The following is a 24,766-nucleotide window of genomic DNA, read 5'->3' as shown; positions in this document are numbered from 1 at the left end:
AACTTGTTAGTATTTTTTTTTTATTGGCATGAAGTGAATAATCATCCCTTAGTTTCTCTTTTTAGAGAGTCTTGATCTACAAAAGGGAAAGAAAGAAAAACAGATTAAGCTTCTTGGCCTTTGGGCCAAAAATGGTCTTTTGGGCCACTGCCAGCATTGGAAATCTGATAAAATTATAAATCCACAATATACAATTATAAATTCCATACACACATATGAAATTTTGCATACAATTTCAGGAAGTCCATGGGACCCCTTGAATCCTGTCTATGGACTCCAGATTATGATTTCCTGGACTAGATGAGAAAATAAATTAAATGGATAAATGGACCAATAATAATATTACTTGAGGCATGCTATATTTTCTTATATATTACTCATCGTTACTATAATAATTTTAAAAGAACTGTTTAATTTTATATCCCATGACTTAATATATAAAGCATATTTGAAGGTTTAATTTATATACATTTTGTGTCACAAGCTATGCAAATATTAGCTTTTTTAATAGCAAACTTCTCTTGACATAAATTGAATACCTTTTATATTAATAGAAATAAAGTTTGGAGAATGATTATAACTTGCAGACTTTTAACAGTACTAAGCAATACTTTTTATCTGCCTATATGGTTGTTTTTTAATATCCTGCTGTAGTTTAGGGGCTTAAAATGTTCTATCGTGTTTCTACTGAGTGCACTTGCCAGGTTCTATTGATTTAAAGTATTTTCTCTGGAACTAAAAAGCTTACAGAAAAACCTTTATATTTCCAAACAATACCTGTAATAGCTTCCTTTTATTTGTTTTACCTCTATAAAAAACATACATTATGATGATTCTTAATTACCTAAGTATGTGTGGATAATACCATTAATACCCTGATTGCATTTGCCAAACTTCTTCTTCCTTCTAAATACTGGGAATTTACCATACTCTAATTATATAAAAACACTGCTGTACAAGCGTTGTAACATAAACCCTTTTGTAACATCAATGCTAAATCTGTTAATATGCAAGCAATTTCCATTAAATACATACATAGGCTATTGCTAAAAAAGGCTTAACAGCTAGTAGTCTGACTGGAAAATACAGGGAACTAATCTCTCTCTCTCTCTCTCTGATAACTCTTGAATGCTAGATGTCCCAGATCATAAAATACTTTTAATGGAAATACAGAATTTAAATGCACTTTCTTCAAGTTAGCATAAGAGATATATGCAATGAATGTCTAAGTTCATTTGGATATGAACTTCAGCTGGACTTCTATTACTCCATTGGAGAATATGTTAACTGGACTATAAGTCTTCTCAGCATTTCCCCAGTATGACTTGGGGACTCCATATTACCATTGCTCTAGAGGGAAATACGGGAGATGTATGAGGTTGAATGAAACTATAATGATCCAGAAAGGGTATGAAGACAAACCACATATCTCATGTCATTTACTAAATATTTGTTTGATTGTGCAAAAAGTGTCTGAACAAGTGTGCAACAAATATTAGTCAATAAATATTTCTAGTAGATGAAATATGAAAACATAAAAACTTTAACATAAAAAAGAATAAAATTAAAATGTTAACATGACATTGAGAGAGAAAAAGAGAGCTATGAAAATATGAAATGGAATTCTGCAACTCACTTAAGGATTAATAAAAAATACATATGTGAATTTCACAATCCAGTAGAGAAGATAACTCATATGCACAGATTGCTATAAAATGCATTATAGAAAGTAGTAAATGTTATGAAAGTTTAGAAGAGAAGGGCTTATGTTGGTGACATCAGGAAAGGACTCATTAATTTGGTAATACTTGAGCCTAGCCTTGAAGGATGGCTTAAGACTTGGGCAACAAATAATGACTACAGGAAATGGAAGCAATGTTGTGAACCAAGGAACACAGCTGGAAATCCTAGGATATTTTTGTAGACTGGTGGGACACTGGAGTTGGTTACGTAGAATGGTAAACAGGCTGAGGTCAATACATGGACCTTCTTGGTGCTTAGTTAAAAGGAGTGGTCTTTATTCTGTAGGCGGTGAGCGAAGAGCCAATGAATGATGTTTTGAGATGGCCTTACAGCTATACAGCAAAGACCAGTATCAAAGGAGCTGTATTTTCAAAAAGGGCATATTCCAGCACATTCTCAATTATATATAAGAACAAAAACACTGCTCTGAAAGCTGGCAACAAATAGAAACATGATGCATGTATAAATTAACTTCTTATTCTAAGATTACAGTAATAAATACGTAACACTTGAAGTTATAGTAAACAGTATCAGTATGCTTTTTCCATAAAAAATAAAAATGGAAACACTATTCTCAACACATGAAAAGTATTAGCAGAAACTGAGAACTTCTGGTAAATACTGAGTTTAAAAGCACAAACATTTAGTAGGAGGTGTGTGGTGTAAGTTTCTAGAAGACATGTAGTTAGTAAAACAAACAAAATCAGTGTTGTTTACTACTTGTCTAGCAAAAATCATTCTTAAGCATGGATGAGGAGCTGTTCTCAAGGACCAAGACTCTAAATATATGAGAATTCATACCAGAGTGACCAGAAGATTATACATAGTTATGCAAGTCAAATACCTTTGGTTTCATAATTTTAAAATGTTGAAACTCTTACCTCGCACAACAAGATCAGCTGAAGCTGAAGAATTGTCCACGATTGTCTGAGCAGTGCACGTGTATCTCCCAGCATGCTTCAGCTGGGCATTTCGGATGAGCAGTTCTCCATTGGAATCCAGCTGTTAGCAAAGACAGCAGTCATTCACGTCAGTATAATCTTCACCAATTTTATGGCATTTAGGATTCAAGAGGTACATTTTCTCCCTAACAAAATGAGTACCATGAAAAGGTATATCTTTTAGATATGCTAACTCTGTCCTATGTCTTTTAATGACAATTCTGTCTTTACTTAGGTTACTTACAGTCTGGACTTTGGTATCTCAAGAGATAAATAAAGTGAGTGAATTGTATAAGATTCCTTTTTTTAACATTTATTTATTATTGAGAGACAGAGAGACAGAGCATGAGCATGGAAGGGACAGGGAGAGGAGGAGACACAGAATATGAAGCAGGCTCCAGGCTTTGAGCTGTCAGAGCCGGATGCGGGGCTCAAACTTGGAAACCGAGAGATCATGACCTGAGCTGAAGTCGGACACTTCACTGACTGAGCTATCCAGGTGCCCCTGTGAGATCCTTTTAGTCCTAATATCTTTAACATTCTATTATTTGTATTATCAGAAGGCCATACAGAGATAAAATATTTCACTGATATCTTTAAAAGATAAATGATAAAGTCTAAATCTCTTCATTGTAAATGTCAATGAGGATAACTAAATGGTAGAAGGCTAAGAAGAATTATTAATTTGGTTTTGCAAAGCCAATATAATTAATTTCAAGATGTACTAAGGTTAATTACACAAAGATACTAAAAGTGTGTAGAAACTGTCAAAATGGACTATTCTAATATTTTCCATTTAGGTCAAAACATAAGCTCCATGTAGGCAAAGAATTTTGTTTTCTCACTGCTCTATTCTTAGCATTTGACTGATCAATATATATGTTTTGAAGAAGGCTGAGGGAGACTTGCTTGTGAGAGATAAGGCACCATCTCAATGCAATTTCTAAAAATAGTTAATATTTATTGAATGCCCACTCTGTACGAGGTGCTGGGCTATGCAAGTAGGGAAGTGTGTGTGTGTGTGTGTGTGTGTGTGTGTGTGTGTGTGCGCGCGCGCGCGCGGGCGCACGTGCGCATGAGTGAGTGTATGAAATCTCATTCAATTCTCTTCTGACAACAGTCCTATGAGATAGGTCCTATTCTGTCCATTTTATTTAAGATACAAGTGAGACTTAGAGTAGCTAAGTAATTTAACCAAGGTCACTGAGCTTGTTGCATAGTGGGAGCATGCTCATTATCTCCAAACTATTCATTTAGAGAAAAATTTGGAAAACTCAATTGTTAAGTAGATCTTTCATTTTCTCAAGAACCAAATATATTGATTTACTATTCTAATCACAAATATCCAGCTATCTTAAAAGATGAAAAATTGGTGATTAGGTTAATGTCTGAGAAAATAAATGAGGATAATTTTTATATGATATGATAGACCTACACATTTTTAAATTTTGGTTTTTTAATGACTGTGCAATGAAGGCTCTACTTCACCATGGGTTTTGCAAATGGCCCTTTCATATGTTAATTTCCTTCTGGTTTTGGAAAGTATTCTGGTTTGCTATACTTGTTTAGTTAATGAGATAAGGAATGCAGGCATACCTTGAAGATATTGCAGGTTTAGTTCCAGACCACCACCATAGAGAAAGTCAAATGATTTTTTTTTTACTTCCCAGTGCATATAAAAGTTATGTTTATACTATATAGTCTATTCAGTGTGTGATGACATTATGTCTAAAAAAGCAATATACATACCTTAATTTAAAAATACATTATTGCAAAAAAATGCTAACTATCATATGAGCTGTCAGCAAATCATAATCTTTTGCTGGGGGAGGGTCTTGCCTTATTGATGCTTGCTGACTGATCAGGATGGTGGTTGTTGAAGTTTGGGGTGGCTGTGGCAATTTCTTTTTTTTTTTTTTTAATTTTTTAAAATATTTATTCTGAGAGGGAGAGATAGAGAGCAGGGGAGGGGCAGAGAGAGAGAGAGACAGAGAAAGATTCCCAAGCAGGCTCCTTACTGTCAGCACAAGTCCGATATGTGGCTCAAACCTATGAACAATGAAATCATGACCTGAGCTGAAGTCGGATGCTTAACTGACTAAGCCACTCAGGTACCCACAATTTCTTAAAATAAGACAACAGTGAAGCTTGCCCCATAGATTGACTCTTCCTTTCATTAAAGATTTCTCTGTAGCATATGATGTTGTTTGATAGCATTTACCCACAACTCAACTTCTTTCAAAATGGGAGTTCATCCAGTCCCTGCCCATGCTTTATCAACTAAGTTGATTTAATATTCTAAATCCTTTGTTGTAATTTCAACAATTTTCACAGCATCTTCACCAGGAAAAGATTCCATCTCAAGAAAGCATGTTCTTTGCCCATCCATAAGAAGAAACTCCTCATCTGCTCAAGTTTCATTATAAGATTGCAGCAATTCAGTCAAATCCTTAAGCGTCACTTCTAATTCTAGTTCTCTTGCTCTTTCCACAATATCTACAGTTACTTCCTCCAATGAAGTCTTGAACCCCTCAAAGTCATCCATGAGGGTTAGAAACAAATTCTTTCAAAACCCTGTTTGTGTCGATACTTTGGCACCTTTCCATGAATTTCAAATGTTCTTACTGGCATGTAAAACTGTGAATCCTTTTCAGAAGTTTTTCAGTTTTCTTTGTCCAGATCCATCAGAGAAATCACTATCTACGGCAGCTATAGCTTTATAAAATGTAGTTCTTAAGTAATAAGACTTGAAATGAAAACACTAATTTTAAAAGATATATGTACCCATATGTTTACTGCAGCATTATTTACAATAGTCATTATATGGAACCAGCCCAAGTGTCCGCTGATAGATGAGTGGATAAAGAAGATGTGGTACACACACACACACACACACACACACACACACACCACACACCGGAATACAAGTCACAAAAATGAAGGAAATCTTGTAATTTACTACAACTTGGACATATTATTCAAAATGAAATAAGTCAGAGAAAGACAAATACCATAGTATTTACTACATATGAAATCTAACAAGAAAACCCAAAATAAATGAACAAACAAACCAAACTCAAATACAGAGAACAATATGGTGGTTGCCAGAAGGGAGGCTGGTGAGGGAATGGGCAAAACAGGTGAAGGGAATTAAGAGGTACAAACTTCCAGTTTTAAAATCACAAGTCATGGAGATGAAAAGTACAGTATGGAGAATATAGACAATAATTTTGTAATGATGTACAGTGACTATGCTTATTGGGTGAGCACTGAGTAACGTACAGAATGTGTTGAATTACTGTGTTATGTGTCTGAAACTAATAAAACATTGCAAGTCAGTTACACTTTAATTATAACTTGAAAGGAATAATAGACTTGAAAGTTGAAATTGCATCTTGATCCATGGGCTGCAGAATAGATGTTGTGTTAGCAGGCATGAACACAACATTAACCTTGCTGTACATCTCTATCAAGTCTCTTTGGTGACGAGGTGCACCGTCAATGGGCACTATTATTTTGAAAGAAGTCACTTTTTTATGATCAATAGGTTTCAACAGTGGGCTTAAAATATTCAGTAAATCATATTGTCAACAGATGTGTTGTCATCCAGGCTTTGCTGTTCCATTTACAAAGCAAAGACAGAGTAGATTTTGCATAACTCTTACCAGCCCTAGGATTCTCAGAATGGTAAATGAGAATTGGCTTCAACTTACAGTCACCAGTTGCGTTAATCCTCCACAAGAAAGTCAGCCAGTCCTTTGAATTTGTGAAGCCAGGCATTGACTTTTCTCTAGCTATGAAAGTCCTAGATGGTATCTTCTAGTATAAGGCTAGATTTGAAAATGTATTGTTTAGTGTAGCCACCTTCATTAATGGTCTTAGCTAGAGCATGTTGTTGCTGCTTCTCCACCAGCACCTGCTGCTTCACCTTGCATTGTTATGTTGTGGGGATGGCTTCTTCCTTCACGCCTCATGAAACAATGTGTGCTAGCGTCAACTTTTCCTCTGCAGCTTCCTCATCTCTCTCAGCCCTCACAGAATTGAATAGAGTCTGGATCTTGCTCTGGATTAGGCTCTGGTTTAAGGGAATGTTTTGGCTGGTTTGATCTTCTATCCAGACCACTAAACCTTTCTCCTTACCAGCAATAAGGCTGTTCTGCTTTCTTATCCTTCATGTGTTCACTGGAGTAGAACTTTTAATTTCCTTCAAAAACTTTTCCTTTGTATTCACAACTTGGTTAATTGTTTGACACAAGAGTCCTAGATTTAGGCCTATTGAGGCTTTCAACATGCCCTCCTCTCTAAGCTTAATGATTTCTAGCATTTGAAAGAGAGATGTTGACCTCGGCTCGGGTTATGATCTCACGATTCGTGAATTCAAGCCCGGCATCAGGTGAGCATGAGCCTCGCTTTGGGTGGGCCCTGCTTCTCTGTCTCTCCCTCCCTCTCTTTCTCTCTCTCTCTCTCTTCCCTTTGTGAGATTCTCTCTCCCTCTCTCTCTCTCTCTCTGCCCTTCATTCACTTGTGCCCTGTCATATATGTGTGTGTGTGTGTGTGTGTGTGTGTGTGTGTGTGTGTATGCATATATATAAAGTGAGAGATATGAAACTCTTTCTTTTACTCAAATACTTAGTGGGCATTGTAGGGTTATTGACCTGACTTCAATATTGTTGTATGTCAGGTAATAGGGTAGGCCAACCACAGTCAGAACACATACAACATTTACTAAGTTCACTGTTTCATATAGGTACAATTCATGGCATGCAAAAACAATGACAATAGTAACATCAAAGATTACTGATCACAGATGACCGTAACAAATATAATAATAATGAAAGTTTGAAATATTGTGAGAATTATCAAAATATGACACAGGGACACAAAGGAAGGAAATGCTATTGGAAAAATAGTGCTGACAGACTTGTTCAACATAGGGTTGCCACAAACTTTCAATCTTTAAAAACACATTATCTACAAATAGCCATGAAGTGCAATAAAACAAGGTATGCTTGTAATCACTAGTTATAATCTGAGCACATTGGTTCAGTTGGTTATAATGGGATCACTACTATCTCCATATAAAGAACTTGTCAGTGGCCACGCACATTGTTCCTTGACAGTAGCCAGTCTTAGTAAAAATGAAGATAAAGGATACACAATTTAATGTCAGTTGGGGGTCTTCTTGTGCCCTGAGGTCTAGATTGACTAAAAATCCAGCTTCGAAGATTTCTGAAAATTCTTAGAGTAGGAGAGTATTTTCCTTCTGCTATATTTTTTAGTTATTTTGGTGCCACCAAGGAACACCATACAAGAAATTTAGCTCTTTCTCTATTTTGTCATACAACCTAGTAACACAAGGTACTCCCTAGTAAGGTGGGTTTACTGAATTGAAGATGATGGAATTGGTTGTATCCCACAGGGTGGGGCATATCGACATTAAAAATGATCATTCACTACATATTTCTACTCTTAAAAGTCCTGTTGGCCATATTTTTACTGGGGATTTCACAGTGATTTTACCTTTCCCAGTGCCCTGCCATCTTGCTGGCATGCACTCCTGCTCCTGTCTCTTACTTCTCTCTGTTTTCCCCTGGAAACAGAGAATTACTCTTCTTTCTTCATGTTAATCTGCTTAATTCTACGACGGCTGCTTGGATTGAATAATATCTATTCTTTAAAACCTGAATTTCTGTTCTTAGGTTTTTTCCCCCATTTTTAAAAAATCTCTTAATCCTCAATTCATTTTAATCTGGTTCCCACCTCTTCAACTTATTTTATTTGACTTCTAATAGCATTTGAGCTTTCCTACACACTCAATTTCCAATCATCTAGGACAACGCACTTTTCAGAAACTTTGAGGGCATTTTCAACCCTCTTCTTCAACTTCCTTATAATTCAATCATAAATTCTTGAATTTATCCATTCCTCCCATTACCACTGTCTCTTTCTTTTTCTAAGCTACCCACATCTCTCACTGAACTACTATGACCTATTAGACCACAACCTCCATCCTTATTCTACTCTATTCTCTTCTCTACTTGGTACCCAGAGTGACCTTTTTAAAATGCAAGTGTGATCAAATCACCCCTCTTTGTAATAATACAACTTACTGAAAGCTTTAAAAATGTTCCTCTTCCTGGAATAAAACCTATATGTGTTATAATGACCAATCTGGTACCATTTTCTAGAGTCTGTCCAATATTGCAGCTTACCTAGTGCCCCCATTTCACTTACTCTGCTCTCCAGGAGAACGTTCCCTTTTTAGGCCCTTAAATGCATCTTGTTCTCTCCCATCTCTGGTTCTTCATAGTGTTTCCTCTCCTGGAATGTGATCTCCCTCATTCACCTAAGTAACACTCTCCACTCACCAATACCACTTCATTTCCTCAAGCAAAACTTTCCATTTTCTCTTGTTATATTTTGTCACAGCACCTTTTACCTTATGTCATATAATACATCTCAACTGCAATAAAATATTTGTACAACTGTATGATTAAAGTTGGTCTTCCTGGAGGACTATAGGTTTTATGTGAGGAGAAAACATGCCTGTTTTGTTCATCATTGCATCCTTATGTTATATATGTACAAAGCTGTCTTCTACTGAGACATGATAATTTTTTGAGGGAGGGACTAGATCGTATTTATTATTATATACAAATTAATTATATCTGACATACAGGGGAAATTCAACAAATATTACACAAATGAGTTAATAAATATTATGTAAAATGTTTTTATTAAATTCTTTTAGTAATTTTGTATGACTTTTTCAGGTAAGATAATAATATTATAAGATAAAATAACCAAATTAAGAACAACTATTGCTATCCACATACATGAGAGCAAATATATATAATAATATATTTCAAACTAATTTTATTAGGAAATAAAGTTTTAGCACTAACATGCAAATTTATAGAAAAAAAATGCAGTTAACATATAAGAATGGAAACCTCTGAGTTTTCCAACCACTTATATGTGCTATAAAGAATCTGGCCTTGGGGCACCTGGGTGGCTTGGTCGGTTAAGCGTCCGACTTCGGCTCAGGTCATGATCTCACGGTCTGTGAGTTCGAGCCCCGCGTCAGGCTCTGTGCTGACAGCTCAGAGCCTGGAGCCTGTTTTGGATTCTGTGTCTCCCTCTCTCTCTGCCCCTCCCCTGTTCATGCTCTGTCTCTCTGTCTCAAAAATAAATAAACGTTAAAAAAAAATTAAAAAAAAAAAAGAATCTGGCCTTGTCGGAAGAGAGGTCTGTTATTTTCTCAGCCTCTGGAAGGTAATCTATACCGTCTTTTTCTGTCTGGGTGTCTTGGATGATACTGGATAGACTAACAACATGATTTAGAGTGGGTGTTAGAGACACCTGTATACTTTTAGACTTAGGGTCTAACACTGTCTAGTGACTTAGGCAGTGGCTTTGGTCATGTGGTATCAGTCCAATCTTAAGACTGACATTAACCATATGGTCAATCAAACATGCCTACATGGTTAAGCTCCAGTAAAATCTCTGGATACTAAAGCTCAGGTGAGCTACCCTGATTGGCAACACTCTGTGCACATCGCCACACACGTAGGCTGATAAAGTAAAGCATCTTGACTCTCTCTTGTACAGAGAGAGAACAATGGAAGTTTTGTATTTCGTATTTTTCCTGGACTCTGCCCTACGCACTTCTTCCATTGGCTGATTTTAACTTGTATTCCTATAACAAACTGTGACGATAAGTATAATAGCATTCGGGAAGTTCTGTGAGTCCCTTCCAGCAAATCAAAACTGAGGGTGGTTTTGGCAACCCCTGGAACTTGTAGTTCATTTAAGAAGTGAAGATGGTCTTGGAAACCGTACCCTTTTGTAGTTGGCCTAGTTCCTCATAGTGCCTTACTAAACAGAATTCTTCTGAGAAAGGAGATAAAGAAATACTATGGTATTATTTATAAATACTTTTTAAAAAATATTTGAGGTAAGGAGAGAATAAATGTGTGTGTATAGTGAAGGTAGTAATAAATTTTTCTTGAGCTATCATACGGGCCATTATGGCACATTAGCCAAAGTGTATATGTGGTTTACCACTTAGAAATTTCCCAAACCTAAATCAAAAGACCTGCAAAATATAAATGCCCATTCCTTCCTTCCCCTTCCCCCATGAGTAATTTTCTAGTGAGAAAAAATAAAATTATAATAAAATAATCTAATTTAAACATTATATATTTGTAAAGCATACGGCTTCAATGTGCTTTCACATTCTTAACAGCACGGTACTGTAATACTAAATATTCAGTAATGGAAGGATATTAAGTAAAATCTTTTTAAGTTATTATGACATAAGATAATAAGGTATATTTGAGAAAACTAATGTGTGCATAAAAAATAAAAAGCAGTTCTATTATATGCTTTCATTATGTGAACTCACTACCCTGTTTGATTCCTATGTTAGATGAAAGCTAATCCTGTTGCTAAACTCACACTATTTCAATGAGCCATGTGATTAGACTGGAATTAAAAAAAAAAAAACAACACTTCAGAAATATTAAATGTTTTCATTCAACCTCAGAATAAAAAATTGAGGGCAGAAAAATAATGTACAAATAAACAAGTTGTGACACCATAATTGCCTTTAGTAAAAAATTTGTATTCTGTATACCTAATATTCTTTTTTCTTAATAAAATGGCTTTTTCCTCCAGACTCTCAGTTTGAAACATATTGCTGTTTACATATTCAGTTATTTTATTCTCAGAGAAATAATGTGGCATGATTTTTATACTTTTCACATGTAATGAAAACTGCAAACTATTTTATGTCTTAACATTATATTAAATATATACTATTTTAGAATAAACTCTTTAAAAGTTTTAATTAAAACTATTATAAAAGTTTAATGCTAAAGTAACTTAAATGTCAGCAAGTTTTAAACATTAGGACTTAGGTAGGTAATGACAGACTTCTTGTATATCATTACCTTATACTTATAATAATAAGGGATTTTAACATTTATTTTCGTTTGCTCTATATTTGGTAAAGGTGTGGTACTGGAATGTCTCAAGAAGGAAAGCAAGGGAAAATATACTATATCATTTCCAATATAGTTGTGTATGTATAAGAGCTTTCCTGAAGTTTTATAAATGGTAATAGCTCTTTCCATACCTCAAGAGAAGCCGAGGTTCTCAGTGGTCAGCAGAACGCTTACAAAGCAAGTAAAGATCATGGACCTCAGCACATTCTAGCCACAAATTAGATACGAATGCTCTCTATATTTTCACTAAAAAAACCACAGCTTGGCTGAATTACAAAATGCTTCCCTTCATGTGAGGAGAGTTGAATCACATACTGGAAATTGTGATAGCACAGCTCAGGGATGTTCCAAAGTGTATATGTGGTTTACCACTTAGAAATTTCCCAAATTTAAATCAAAAGACTTCCAAAATATAAATGCCCCTTCCCCCCTTCCCCCCTTCCCCCTCCCCCGTGAGCTAAATCTACAAATTCATCTCTGCAGTATAAATGAATCTGAATTACTAAGATGTAAATTGAATTAATCATCATGAACAAAGAAATAGGTTGTATGGTGCATACAAGGTCTAGATAAAGGCTATATATATATATCAATGAAAATGGCTAAATATCAATGAAAACATCTATTTTGTTCCATTGAAATGCAGAAGGAAGGGGCAGATACAGAAGGTTGAAGGAAAGAATATCCCTTAAAGAGAATGTTCTAGAAACTTAGAAGCAAAAGCTATTAAACATGTTTGATACATGCTATATCTATGAGAGATTAAAGAAATTCTCTTTTTAGTTTTGGCTTGTTAGATTAAAAGAGGCATAACTATAGCAGATGTATCACTGCAACTATAAACTTCAATATCACTATCACCAACACAATTTACAGCCTTAGTTAGGGTTCCATAGGTGTCAGACACTATTATAAATAAATATTCTATGTGTTCAGACTCACTTGCTCTTAACAGCAAGTCTGTGAGACAGATACTATTCTTAGTCACATTTCAGGGAAGAGGACACAATACTGCTATAACTAAAGCCACTACTATTGGCAGTAGTGATGGAATAGAATTGCTGCTGATAGAACACTTCTGCTGCTACTAATCCTACTATTAAAACTGCACCTGTTGGGGCGCCTGGGTGGCTCAGTCGGTTAAGCGTCCGACTTCAGCTCAGGTCACGATCTCACGGTCTGTGAGTCCGTGAGTTCGAGCCCCGCGTCGAGCCCCGCGTCGGGCTCTGGGCTGATGGCTCAGGGCCTGGAGCCTGCTTCCGATTCTGTGTCTCCCTCTCTCTCTGACCCTCCCCCGTTCATGCTCTGTCTCTCTCTGTCTCAAAAATAAATAAACGTTAAAAAAAAATTGAAAAAAAAAAGAAACTGCACCTGTTAATTGCATTATTGCTGCTGCCACTGTGGCTACTATTCCTGAACTCCTTGGAATATCTGATTTAATTTATTAAGTGACATTTAAATGTCTGGCAATATGCTTTACGTATATACATTTACATACCTTTTCTTATGTAGCTTTTATTATACTCAGGGAGATACTATTTATATTTCCATTTTAAGGAAAAGGAATTTGAGATTTTAAGTTGAGGGGCTTGTGGAAGTCTCCACAGTTAACACTCATTACTGGTGTTAAACTGTTTCCAAAATTCTACTCTATGAATCAGACAATGGGATTTAAGTTCACAGTTTTGCAGGTAAAAATGGGTATCTTCTCATAGCAGAAAGAATACAATGCTATTATTTTATATAATTATTTGTTAAGTTCTTAACTTATTTAAAGGTCCAAACATGAGAAAATAGAATACTACCATGGTCACCTGTATACCAACCATTTGATTCGATAATTGTAAATTTACCATACTTGCTTTACCTAATTAGTAGCTAGCTAGCTCTGTCTTTCCTTGTCTCTATATATACAACGTGTCCATCTTTTTGAGTATTTGAAAAATGAATAACTGATATTATCACATTTTCATTCCTCAAAATATTAGATTGAATCTCCAAAAATGGTTATTATCTTACATAATTGCAAAAGCATTTTCACATGTAACATAACACCAATTTCCTAATATTACCTAATATTCAAGTGTTATTGTATGCAATGCTTCAGCATTAAGATTTAATGTGGAAATTTTTTTAAAGATATGACTTAAAAATATTATGAAAATGAAATAATATCATAAAGACTTAAATTAGGGAAGTGGTCTAGGATTATTACTAAGGTAACCAATTATTTACAGAGTCAATGTAAATATTGAATATCTTTAAATTTGGTTATTTTGATGGCTGAAGTGTCCAGTTTTGATCATTTGGACAATTTTATTTATTTTTTTGTTTTGTTTCTTTTTTTAAACACTTAATATTTTCACTTTTTTTTTTAAGAGAGAGCAGGTGAATGAGGGAGAAGGGCAGTGGGGAAGAGAGAGAATCTTAAGCAGGCCCCATGCTTAGCGCAGAGCCCAATGTGGGACTCGATCCCATGACCCTGGGATCATGACCTGAGCCTAAATCAAGAATCAGAGCTCAACTGGCTAAGCCATCCAAGTGCCCCTGCAGTTGAAAGTAAGCTTGGATATTAATTTGTATGGTTTCACATCAGTTCCCATTAGCCTTACGGTTCTTAAGATCTTCAAGGATCACTTGGTAGAAGAAAGGGATCATATGGGAAGTTTTGTGGGACAACAACCTCACCTTCTTGTGAGGTTCTTGTCTTTTATTTATTGGGATTCTTGTCTTTTATTTATTGGGCTTCTGATTAAATTCTCTTTGCAAAAAGGATTTTGCTGCTAAAAAGTTGTTGTTGTTGTTGTTGTTGTTGTTGTTGTTGTTGTTGTTATTTTAAAACTTCTGATGTGGACTAACCTCCTTATATAATAGATGAAAAGCCTAAGGCTCAGAGTGACTGTTTTGATCAAGGACATAGAACTCTGTCAAAGGCAAAACCAGAAAAAACACTCCAGATCTTTAGATACTATTATGTTCTTAAAAACAAAATGAAAAAAATTAGATAGAATTTTTGGAATATGCCAGCTAATGACAAAATAGTGTACTGCTGGTGTGATATAAATAAAACATCAAAGTCCACAATGTAAAAATTATAAAATTCTTAAGACACCGAAGGGCTACATGTTTATTTCTTCCTCTTTTTATCTAAATACTTATCATATTTTGCCAGAATAATAACTGCCGTGATGCTTAAGTATGCAAGGAGTTCTATGTAAAACAAAGGGGACTTTAACTTTGAATATATTTCTGGACATTTTCTAAGCCAAGACATTTCTGAAGAACAAAGACTTGTTGCTCTATGTTCTTATTTCCACTTACTTAGCATTGCCATCAACAAATGCTCACTAAGGACCAGACTATGGGGTGTTATGCTACAGAATAACCTTAGCTGACATGGTCTCTACACAGGAAGTATAATGTTCTAAAAGAAGCCAGAACATGTATAGACATGTCTAGTGAGCATGAAAACCCACCTCCATGTTTACTGGTAGAAAATGGCAAATAAAAGACAACAGTTAGGTGTAAGTAAAGGTTTATTAGGGTAGTGAAAGGACGGTCAATAATGTTAAATGCTTAGACAGCGTGAAATATAACAGAGTACTCCATCAGTTTATCAGAATGTTCTAATGCTTATCAATTAATTACTCATAAGAGCAGAGAAAGGATTTGGCAACAGATAGAATGACTTTGAGTTTTGTCGGGGTCACAAAACTATGTTAGGGGACTATATATGTTTTACGCATTTCCTTCTCTCTCCCACTGCCTGTCAAAATGTAAGTCTTAAGTTCAAAAAACACATGAAATCTATCATCCTCTACCACTCATACTATTTTGGAAAATGTTTTAGCCAGTCTCTTATAATTTTTCTTTTGTCCTAAGCACTCTCATCTGCTCGAAATAATATAACTTCTCCAACACATCATGCTTAAAACCCTTCCGTGGGCACTCCCTTTATGTCTAAGTCTCCCTTTTCATCTCCCTTGACAGTAGTTTCTCAATCTTGGCACTACTGACAATGTGGACCAGATAATTCTCTGTTGTGAGGGAATGTCCTCAGCATTATAGGATGTTTAGCAACACCTGTGCTAAACAGATGCCCATAATACATAGCCCTTCTCCCTCCTCCCCATAGTGGTGACAACCCAAATTGTCTCCACAAATGGCCAAAGTCCCCTGGGGAGGAAAATCGTTCCCAGTTTAGAACCACCACTTCAGGGCTTGCATCATCTTGCGGTGCCTGCTGGTCTTCTGCTCTAATGCAGTCCTTGCCTGGATGATGGCCCAACCTTCCTTTTCTCCTGCAACCTTTACCCCCCAATTCTGGACAATCGTCACCTTCTTGCTGAGCAGTAACAGAGAACCAATAACATTTTTATTGTCATTCCTTCCTTCTCTCTCTCCCTCTCCTCCTCCGCCCCTCTACCTTTGGATATGCAGAAGCAAAATTTCTGTTCAAATTCATAACATATTCTAGTATGGAACACATAGGTCTTAAAGTTAAGCACCATGATGTTACATGTTCAGTATAATTAATATTTTCTTTTAAAAGGAAAACCTGAGGGTAAGAAGTCTGTCCTCCTGTGTTTTGAATGATGTTGTATATACAAGCAGAACAAATGCACACCCACACACCTGCAAACACGCACTACACCTATCTTCCTAAAGGAGATCAGAAAGAATTGCCTACAACTACAAAGACCACCAGAAACCATGTAGACTTGATTTACAATGTATTGCAAAGTTTCCTAATAGTATAGGGAAAGTGAAGTAATTTGGATAAACCTGAGTGAATGTAAAAAGGTTCATTTAACACAATGATAGAATAAATTGGGAGTTGAACAGCACTGCCTTATAGTGCTTTGAACAATGGGAGGTGGGTATTAACCAGTGGATGAGAATCCGAAGTGGTGAAGGCCACGGGGTCTGCAGTCAGAGCACCTTGGTTTCAAATCCTCCCTGTCACCAACAAGTGGTATGAGGACTTTGGACAAGTTACTCAACCTTTCTGATCCTCGGTTTCTTCACTTTGAAAGTTAAGAAAAATCACAATAATATATGTTTCCTAGAGGATTGCTATGAAGATCAATGGAGAAACACATGAAAAACATTTAACCCAATGCTGGCCAAACAGGAAGCACTCAATAAATGTTAACCATTCCCTCAACAAGGAAATAGCTAGAACTTTTTGTTTCAGATTAAGTATCCAGTGCAGCAGGAGTGCAAGAATTAAAGTATGAAAAATTGAGATCTGTAAGCTGAAAAAAACTATGTAGCAAAACCCTCTGGAAATTTCTGTGCGGAATGATTGCCCTCTATGCAGAGTATTAATAACTGCTTACAATCTGCCAGAACTTGTGTCAAGTGCTTTGTAGGCATTCTTTCACGGAATCATCACAAAATACTAGGAAGCACCAGTTTCACAAGCCCAGTGAAGCAACCTGAATCAAGTAAGTGAATTATTAATAAAATTTTACAGAGATGGAAATCTGAAAGTTTAGAGAGGTTTAATCACTGGCTCAGGGTCACACAATAAGAAGTGACAAAATGAAGCCTAGACCCCAGGACTGGTTGTGGCAGAGCCTCTGAACAATTCAGATGCTATTTATGAATTCAAAACATATACGTAATAACTTATTGCCAAATTTCAATTTTAACATTTATTTGTATTAAGAGGAACAGGAAGAAGATATTAGAGTGGCAATACCTAGAATTGGAAAGTTCCAACTCATGCGGTTAACTAAGATAATGGCTCGGACAGGAAGGCGTTGTCAAATATTTGAAAGAAAATGACTCAAAGTAGATGTCAAAACTTAGATGGTTATTGAAAAAAAGTAACTTCCCCAGATCAGACACCACCGTGGGAGAAACATAAAATGGTATATTAAATAGGTTTTTTTTTGTTTTTTTGGTGGATAGTTTTAAGTCCTTTCAAGAACAAAAGGGAATATAAATTAAATTGATAAGTGAAATGACTCTGCCCTTTATACTTACTCTAAGGCAGTAAGCAGCTATTTAACTGGAAAATAAAAATAAAAGCCATTTTATAGTTGGGCTTGAAAAATTTATTTATTTGTCACAAAGCTTTGATAGAATAAAAGAATGCCAGATAAACTGCTTATAAGCTTATTGTATCCAAGCTTCAATTTTTAAAATTTATGATTCATATATATAATTCTTAATATCCTTCTATGCATAAGTTCAAATGAAACATTTACTGAACCTGATTATATAATAATATAATGCTGAGTGACTCTTTATGGAATGAAAGAATAAATGACATAGCAGGTAAATTATATATTTGTTATTTTTTCTATAATCAGTATGAAGTGTTTCCACACAGCTTTAAAATTAGTATCTATATATCTATATCTATATCTATATCTATATCTATATCTATATCTATATCTATATATATTTTAATAATCAATTCAAAAGAGTTTTGCATGAAGCAGGATCATTAAATGTAATGGCGATGTAATTTTTACTTTTTTTGCGAGCTCACTATAAATTCTTAAAAGAAATGCACCTTGGGGAGCCTGGGTGGTCAGTCTGTTAAGTGACCTACTCTTGATTTCCACTCAGGTCATGATCTTATGGTCCCTGAGATACAGCCCTGCATGGGGCTCTGCACTGACAGCACGAAGCATGTTTGGGATTCTCTCCCTCTCTCTCTCTGCACCTCCCCCTCCCTCTCTCAAAATAAAAATGAACTTAAAAAAAGAAATGCACCTCTTGAAAATATACTTTTTTCCTGATAATTATATGAATATAATTGAAAAAATATAAAGTATAAAATTTTTTAATTACCTATAATCGCATATATTAGACCTAAGTATGGGAAAATGTATTTGTTTAATTTCATAAACCTTCAAGTCCCAATTATTCCAGGCTGTGAAATTTGAAAACTTATGCAAGGTTGCCACATTGTGGTCAAAGTTGAGAATAGCAAGCTAAAATCAAAGCATCGTCATTGATTTGACATTGAATAAAATTTCTCATTGAAACTAAATTGGAAAATACAAACTTAGTTTCTGGAAATGAAAACCTTAAATTCTGGTTTACATATTCATTCTTCATTAATTAGGACTTCTGATATTAATTTTTAGCAATTAAATTTATTTAAACGAATGATGATGATGACATCGGTTTTGATAGCTATGGAAACATTTACATTTGAATTTTAAACTCACAGGGTGCCTGTAATTTATTTTGGATCAGTGCCTGTGTTTATCTTATTCAGTGTTTTATTCACCCTAGTGTCTATATCTGTTCCTGCTTTTGGTATGTGCCCAGTACAATATGTTAAATGAACAAAAATGATATTCACTAATTAAAATGCTGCCAGAATCAAATAAAATATCAACACATTATTTAAGGCCCCCCCAGAAATGATGTACTGACATATTTGCCCATGCAATTTGAATAATCAACAAACGCAGTCAGCAATGTCCCTTCCTTTGTATTCCCTCACTACGCTTGAGGTAGGAAGGGCCACTCCTTCTGACGTGGTCTGTCAATGCATCCAGCAGCAATTCCAGTCATTAGCATGATCTACCAAGAGGTGGATCAAACACATATGGTGTTTTTACTCAAACTTCGTGTTGTACATTTAGCAGTGAAGTCTGACTTTGAAGTTGGCTTTAAAAGAGAAGGAAGATGCAAGGGAAGGTTTTATAGGTCTTAGGTTCAAAAGACAGAATTAAATTTAATAATTTATTTTAAAATAAATTTCTTACCTAGGTTTTTTTTAATTATTTAGAGAACTGAATCGGCCTGTCCATCTAATGTGCTCCAAATGTGTATTTGATATTTTTACTCAATTAAGTTACATATTTAGCTAGTGAATATGTGTTCTACCAGTGGTTATCACTTGGTGGAATAAAGCTGAAGCAGAGTTGGTGAGGCAAAGCGTGGCCTGCAGTGAGTTGTGCTCTGGATTAGCTGAGGGACAAGCACATGAACTTCTGTGGCTGTCATCTGCAAAAGGAGTCCAGTAAGTAATGACCAAAGTCTTTTATGTTTTTATGATCCATTTTATTATTTATTTCTTAACTATTATTCCAGTTATTTCTTTATTTTCCTCTCTTTTTAAGCTACCAGGCTCTTTTTCCTTTTTTCCTTTCTCCTTTCCTTCTTCTCCCTGTCTCTTTTCCTTCCTTTTCTCCTTTATTCCTTTCTTTTTTTTGAAATATTTATTTACATCAACAAACATAATGTAACTATCATTTTAAAGTACATAAAGAAACTCCATGTATGAAGTTCCAGCAAATTCAAAAGTCTTTTTCTTTTAAGTAAGATATTTGTTTAGCTCATTTTTTCCTGTTAAAATGAGTGAAAACTGAGTAGCATTCACCTTACTTGCAAAATCAAACACAATTTGAAGAAATTACTAAAGATATCAGTGCTAATTTTACTCATATTGGGAACAGGTATGAGTACGCATACCAAAATATTTTTCAGAAACATAAGGAGAGATATCATATAAGGAGTATAATGTTAAAATAGTTCCCTGTTGTTATTTTCTAAAGTGTAAGTTTTGTTCTGAAAATGAAAGACAATCAGCAGGTTTACAGTAAATTTCTCTCATAGCTAGAGCTGTTAGATTTGCAGTTAATTTGTAGAAAGCATACATACTGATTATTGCATTGATAGTAGTTTTATGAATCTATCTAATAAGAATTTAAGAAGAAATGTTTTCATCTAGTTAAAATCAGTCTCACTCAACCTGGTTGAATGCTTGTTTGGCTTTTTAAAGTGTAAAGTTCTAGAATTTTTTTTAAAACTAGACAATTTGAAAGCATGCTATTATATGTACATATCAATCTTAAGATTTCATAGGACTTTAAAAATCCCACATATTCCATGGAGTTAATTCAAACTTTTACTTATATATTGATAATTAACTTCTAAAATTAAAATTAGTTTTCTTCACTAAGCATATGTTCTAAAGAGGTTTTTAGGTTCCTTAACAATAGCATTTCTAGGAGCAGACAGGAACAGTGGCCAATTTATCTTTTATATATAACTGACCCTTGAACAATACGGGGGTTGGGGGCACTAAACCCCTGCACAGTTGAAAATCCATTATAGCTTTGACTCCCCAAAAACTTAACTACTAAGAGCCGTCCATTGACCAGAAACTTTAGTAATAGTTAAACGGTCAATTAACACATATTTTGTATGTTGTATGTATCATATACTGTATTCCTATTATAAAGCAAGCTAGAGAAAAGAAAATGTTATGAAGAAAATCATAAGGAAGAGAAAATACATTTATGTACTGTACTTATTGAAAACATCCACGTGTAATTGGACCTAGCAGTTCAGACCCCATGTGGTTCAAGGGTCAACTGTTCGCTGTAACATAGACAGTCCTATCTTGCACCAGCGATGTTCCTATGCAAGTCAGTATTCCTGCATTACTTACCAGTCCTTTCCCTTTATTTTCTTTATTTCTACACAGGGACACCACTATTTGTACTTATAGGACTAGTGTCATGTATGATTTCCTATTCTTAAAATACAGCCATTTAACCCTTCTAAAAATCACGTGACTATTTGCTCAAACCCTCCCATATACATATTTTGCCTATTTCTTACCCTCAAAGAATAAGAGAAATGCCTTAAAGTCATCATTATAACAAAGGATAAGCTCTATGCTCTTACCTTATTTAAAATTATTATGAAGGCACTACAACCAAGAGTACAGATACAATGAAGTATAGTACACAGCAATATCAAAATGATATTGTAATGAAAGGAAAAATGAACCTAAAGCCCAATGAATATGTATTGATTAATATCTCTACCAGAATACTTACAGCAAGCCATTTTTGAAAAGGTTCAAGAGTGCTACAGGTAATATAAGTAAACCATGAAAAGCTTTTTTTTCTTTTTCTTTTTTTCTTTTTTTTTTTTTTTTTTGCTTGTTTTTCAGTCTCATATGAATGATTAGAGTAAAAGGAGTTGCAGTGCAGACACATAGGGGTCAATGGAATGTTAATAAGATGAAACTTAAAACACATACCATAAAATTCCGCTGGTAATGAATGTTCTCTTTGTTAAAATCGATCACATAGCCATTGAAGGACCAAATAAATGTGAGATCCAGGGCGGGATCAAAGGACGCAGCACACTGCATGGTAGCATTTTCTCCAACAGTAATATCAGCATTAATTGGGGCCAATATAATTCGCGTGGGATCTACACATTGGAAAAAAAAGAATGAAGCACAATTCAAGAAAACATTAGATATCATATTATCTGGCAGTTTCAAAGAATAAAAGGTACTACATTTTTATTTCTCTGAACAAAGGGAGAAAGATGTTTTCAGATTCAAATTCTAGGAACAATTTCATTAAGCAAGAGATTTGCCCAATAGGCTTTTGAAATGGAAACTTATCAATACATGGACTGTCTTTGTGAATCATGTCTTATACTATATTAGAAACTAAGTACTATGAAACTAGAAAAAATTAATATTGATCAAATGGTTTCTTACCTGTAATAACAAGAGTGCCAGTGTTATTAGCCCTCCCTCTATTATTTTCTGCAAAGCATGTATAGATACCTCCATCATTTCTTGTAATGTTATTTATTTCCAAGCTGCCGTCTTCCCAAACGAGTATTCTATTCAAATGAGAGAAACACATTCTTCACAAAACTAATTTAATAAACATTTTACTATTCTGTCTTAGATTACAAACACTATCTTTTGATCGTTACAATTTATACAAATTACTCGACAGTAACATTTTCTAAAGATGAAACATTCTAGCCTTTGTTTACACTATTTTTTCCAGCATTGACCAATTGCTTTAGAAATCCATCTTCATCTTTTTCTTGGACTACTGCAGTAGTCTCTAACCGGCCTCCTGCTTCTATCCTTGCCTGTCTCTAGTCTCTTTTCCACACGTCAGTCAGACATGAAGACATAAGTGACATAAGTCACACCATGTCACTCTTCCGCTCAGTGAGATCACTCTGCAGCTCAGCTCCCTCCAGTGATTTTCCATCTCACTCATAGTAAGAGACACAGTCCTTTGATTGCCCTTTTAGTCCCTGGGCAATCTCAAAGCTTTTGCACATTGGAACCTTCAACAAAGCTTTGCTTAATAATTCTAGTTAGCATTGCATGCATGCATATGTCACCGCTGCTGTCCAGGCACCCTCTCCAACCCATCCCTCCTCTAAGATTTTCTCTCCTAATATTCATGCCGTCACACACACTTCAGTTACTTATTAATCTATCCTTCCAATAGATGGTAACATTTCCATGCCAGGAATTTTTTATCTGCTTTGCTTGTGGCCCTGTCTCCAGCAGGTAATATATCTGTCTATTCATTCATTCATTCATTCATTGGACTCATATATATATATATAATTTATTGTCAAATTGGTTTCCATACAACACCCAGTGCTCATCTTATTAAGTGCCCTCCTCCATGCCCATCACCCACTTTCCCCTCTCCCCCAATCCCCATCAACCTTCAGTTGTTCAGTCCTTAAGAGTCTCTTATGGTTTGGCTGCCTCCCTCTCTGTAACTTTTTTCCACCTTCCCCTCTCCCCCCATCTTCTGTTAAGTTTCTCAGGATCCGCATATGAGTGAAGACATATGGTATCTGTCTTTCTCTGCCTGGCTTATTTCACTTAGCATAATACCCTCCAGTTCCATCCATGTTGCTGCAAATGGCCAGATTTCATTCTTTCTCATTGCCAAGTAGTATTCCATCATATATGTATACCACATCTTCTTTATCCATTCGTCAGTTGATGGACATTTAGGCTCTTTCCATAATTTGGCTATTGTTGAAAGTGCTGCTATAAACATTGGGGCAACATGTGCCCCTATTCAACTCAGACTTTAAATTTAGCACAGACTATCATTTCCACAGCTACAGAGGAAGGCAAAAATATTTTTTAGTAATGTTTAAAGGAGGATATTCTAAAACCTTCCTTATTAACAGCTTCTGTAACAGATTAATATTTAGGAAATTCTTCTTTCAATGGAACCTAAATCTTTCATACTAGCAACCTAAATCTATTCCCTCTGTCTGCCTCTTCCTTAGAGACTAGAGACTATAAAAACTCATTATATATAACTATATTGTATTTAACTTGTATATTTATTTAAAAACTTTAGGGGCGCCTGGGTGGCTCAGTCGGTTAAGCGGCCGACTTCGGCTCAGGTCATGATCTCGCGGTCCATGAGTTCGAGCCCCGCGTCGGGCTCTGTGCTGACAGCTCAGAGCCTGGAGCCTGTTTCAGATTCTGTGTCTCCCTCTCTCTGATCCTCCCCCGTTCATGCTCTTTCTCTCTCTGTCTCAAAAATAAATAAACGTTAAAAAAATTTTAAAAAAAACTTTACTATGCTATATAATATTTTGCATTTTGATTCAATATCGAATTGCCTATCATTAGATTTTCACTTTCCTGAATGTACCATTCCAAAAACCTTAATTTATCTCTGAAGCTTGGTAGAGCACATGCCGACAATTATCCATCTATTCCACCTTAAGGGCGGAGCTTGATAAAGGAAAAACACCATATATCTACCTTATTGAGAAAATGCCAAATTTTCTTAATTCATTTCCACATAAGAAAATGCCAAAAAATTCCACCAATAATACATTCCAAGGTTTCCTTTTGCCTCTTTATCCCGTTCCAACTTAAATTTATTTCAGAATACTTTCTTTTCCTTGAAGAGAAACTGTAGTTTCAAAATAATATAACCTTAAAAGTACCTATTTGGTACTGCAGAAGCTTTGGCATGTGCCTCTAAGTTCTCCACTGTAAGAAGTATAACGGATCCACACAGCTGTTGCACTCAGAAATCCATCACTGTGTATGAGCCAAGGCTATACTTTCCAAAGGCTGGTCTCAGCCAATGACAACCTGAGAGGAATGTAAAGGCAGACCTGTTTCTAGGAGACATCAGATTCTTAGGGGCAGTTTGAGCTGGAGGACTCTCCAGTGGCCTCACCATACTCAGATCTGCCCTGAAATCTGAGTCATTTCCTTGGGCCTTCCTTCCTGCCTTCCCTTTCTCCTTCATCTGGAATCAGTCCTGC

General features: G+C 35.4%; 1 protein-coding gene across 5 annotated transcripts in view; it reads right to left on the bottom strand.

The window, feature by feature from the left end:
- The window catches only part of CNTN1 (contactin 1), a 362,253-nt gene that overhangs the window by 109,003 nt on the left and 228,484 nt on the right, over positions 1 to 24,766 (bottom strand). For all 5 annotated transcript variants that reach the window (XM_060657920.3, XM_060657917.3, XM_060657918.3 and 2 more), the window contains 3 exons: positions 22,197 to 22,324; positions 21,723 to 21,898; positions 2,625 to 2,745 (listed from right to left, as the gene is read on the bottom strand). In XM_060657920.3, coding sequence (XP_060513903.1) covers positions 2,625 to 2,745; positions 21,723 to 21,898; positions 22,197 to 22,324 — 425 coding nt within the window. The remainder of the gene's footprint in view (positions 1 to 2,624; positions 2,746 to 21,722; positions 21,899 to 22,196; positions 22,325 to 24,766) is intronic.

Source organism: Panthera onca, chromosome B4, assembly GCF_046562875.1.
Source record: "Panthera onca isolate mPanOnc1 chromosome B4, mPanOnc1 haplotype 2, whole genome shotgun sequence".
In the NCBI taxonomy this organism is placed as follows: Eukaryota; Metazoa; Chordata; class Mammalia; order Carnivora; family Felidae; genus Panthera; species Panthera onca.
Note: the sequence above shows the minus strand (reverse complement) of the source record. Positions and strands in the feature narration are given on the sequence as shown.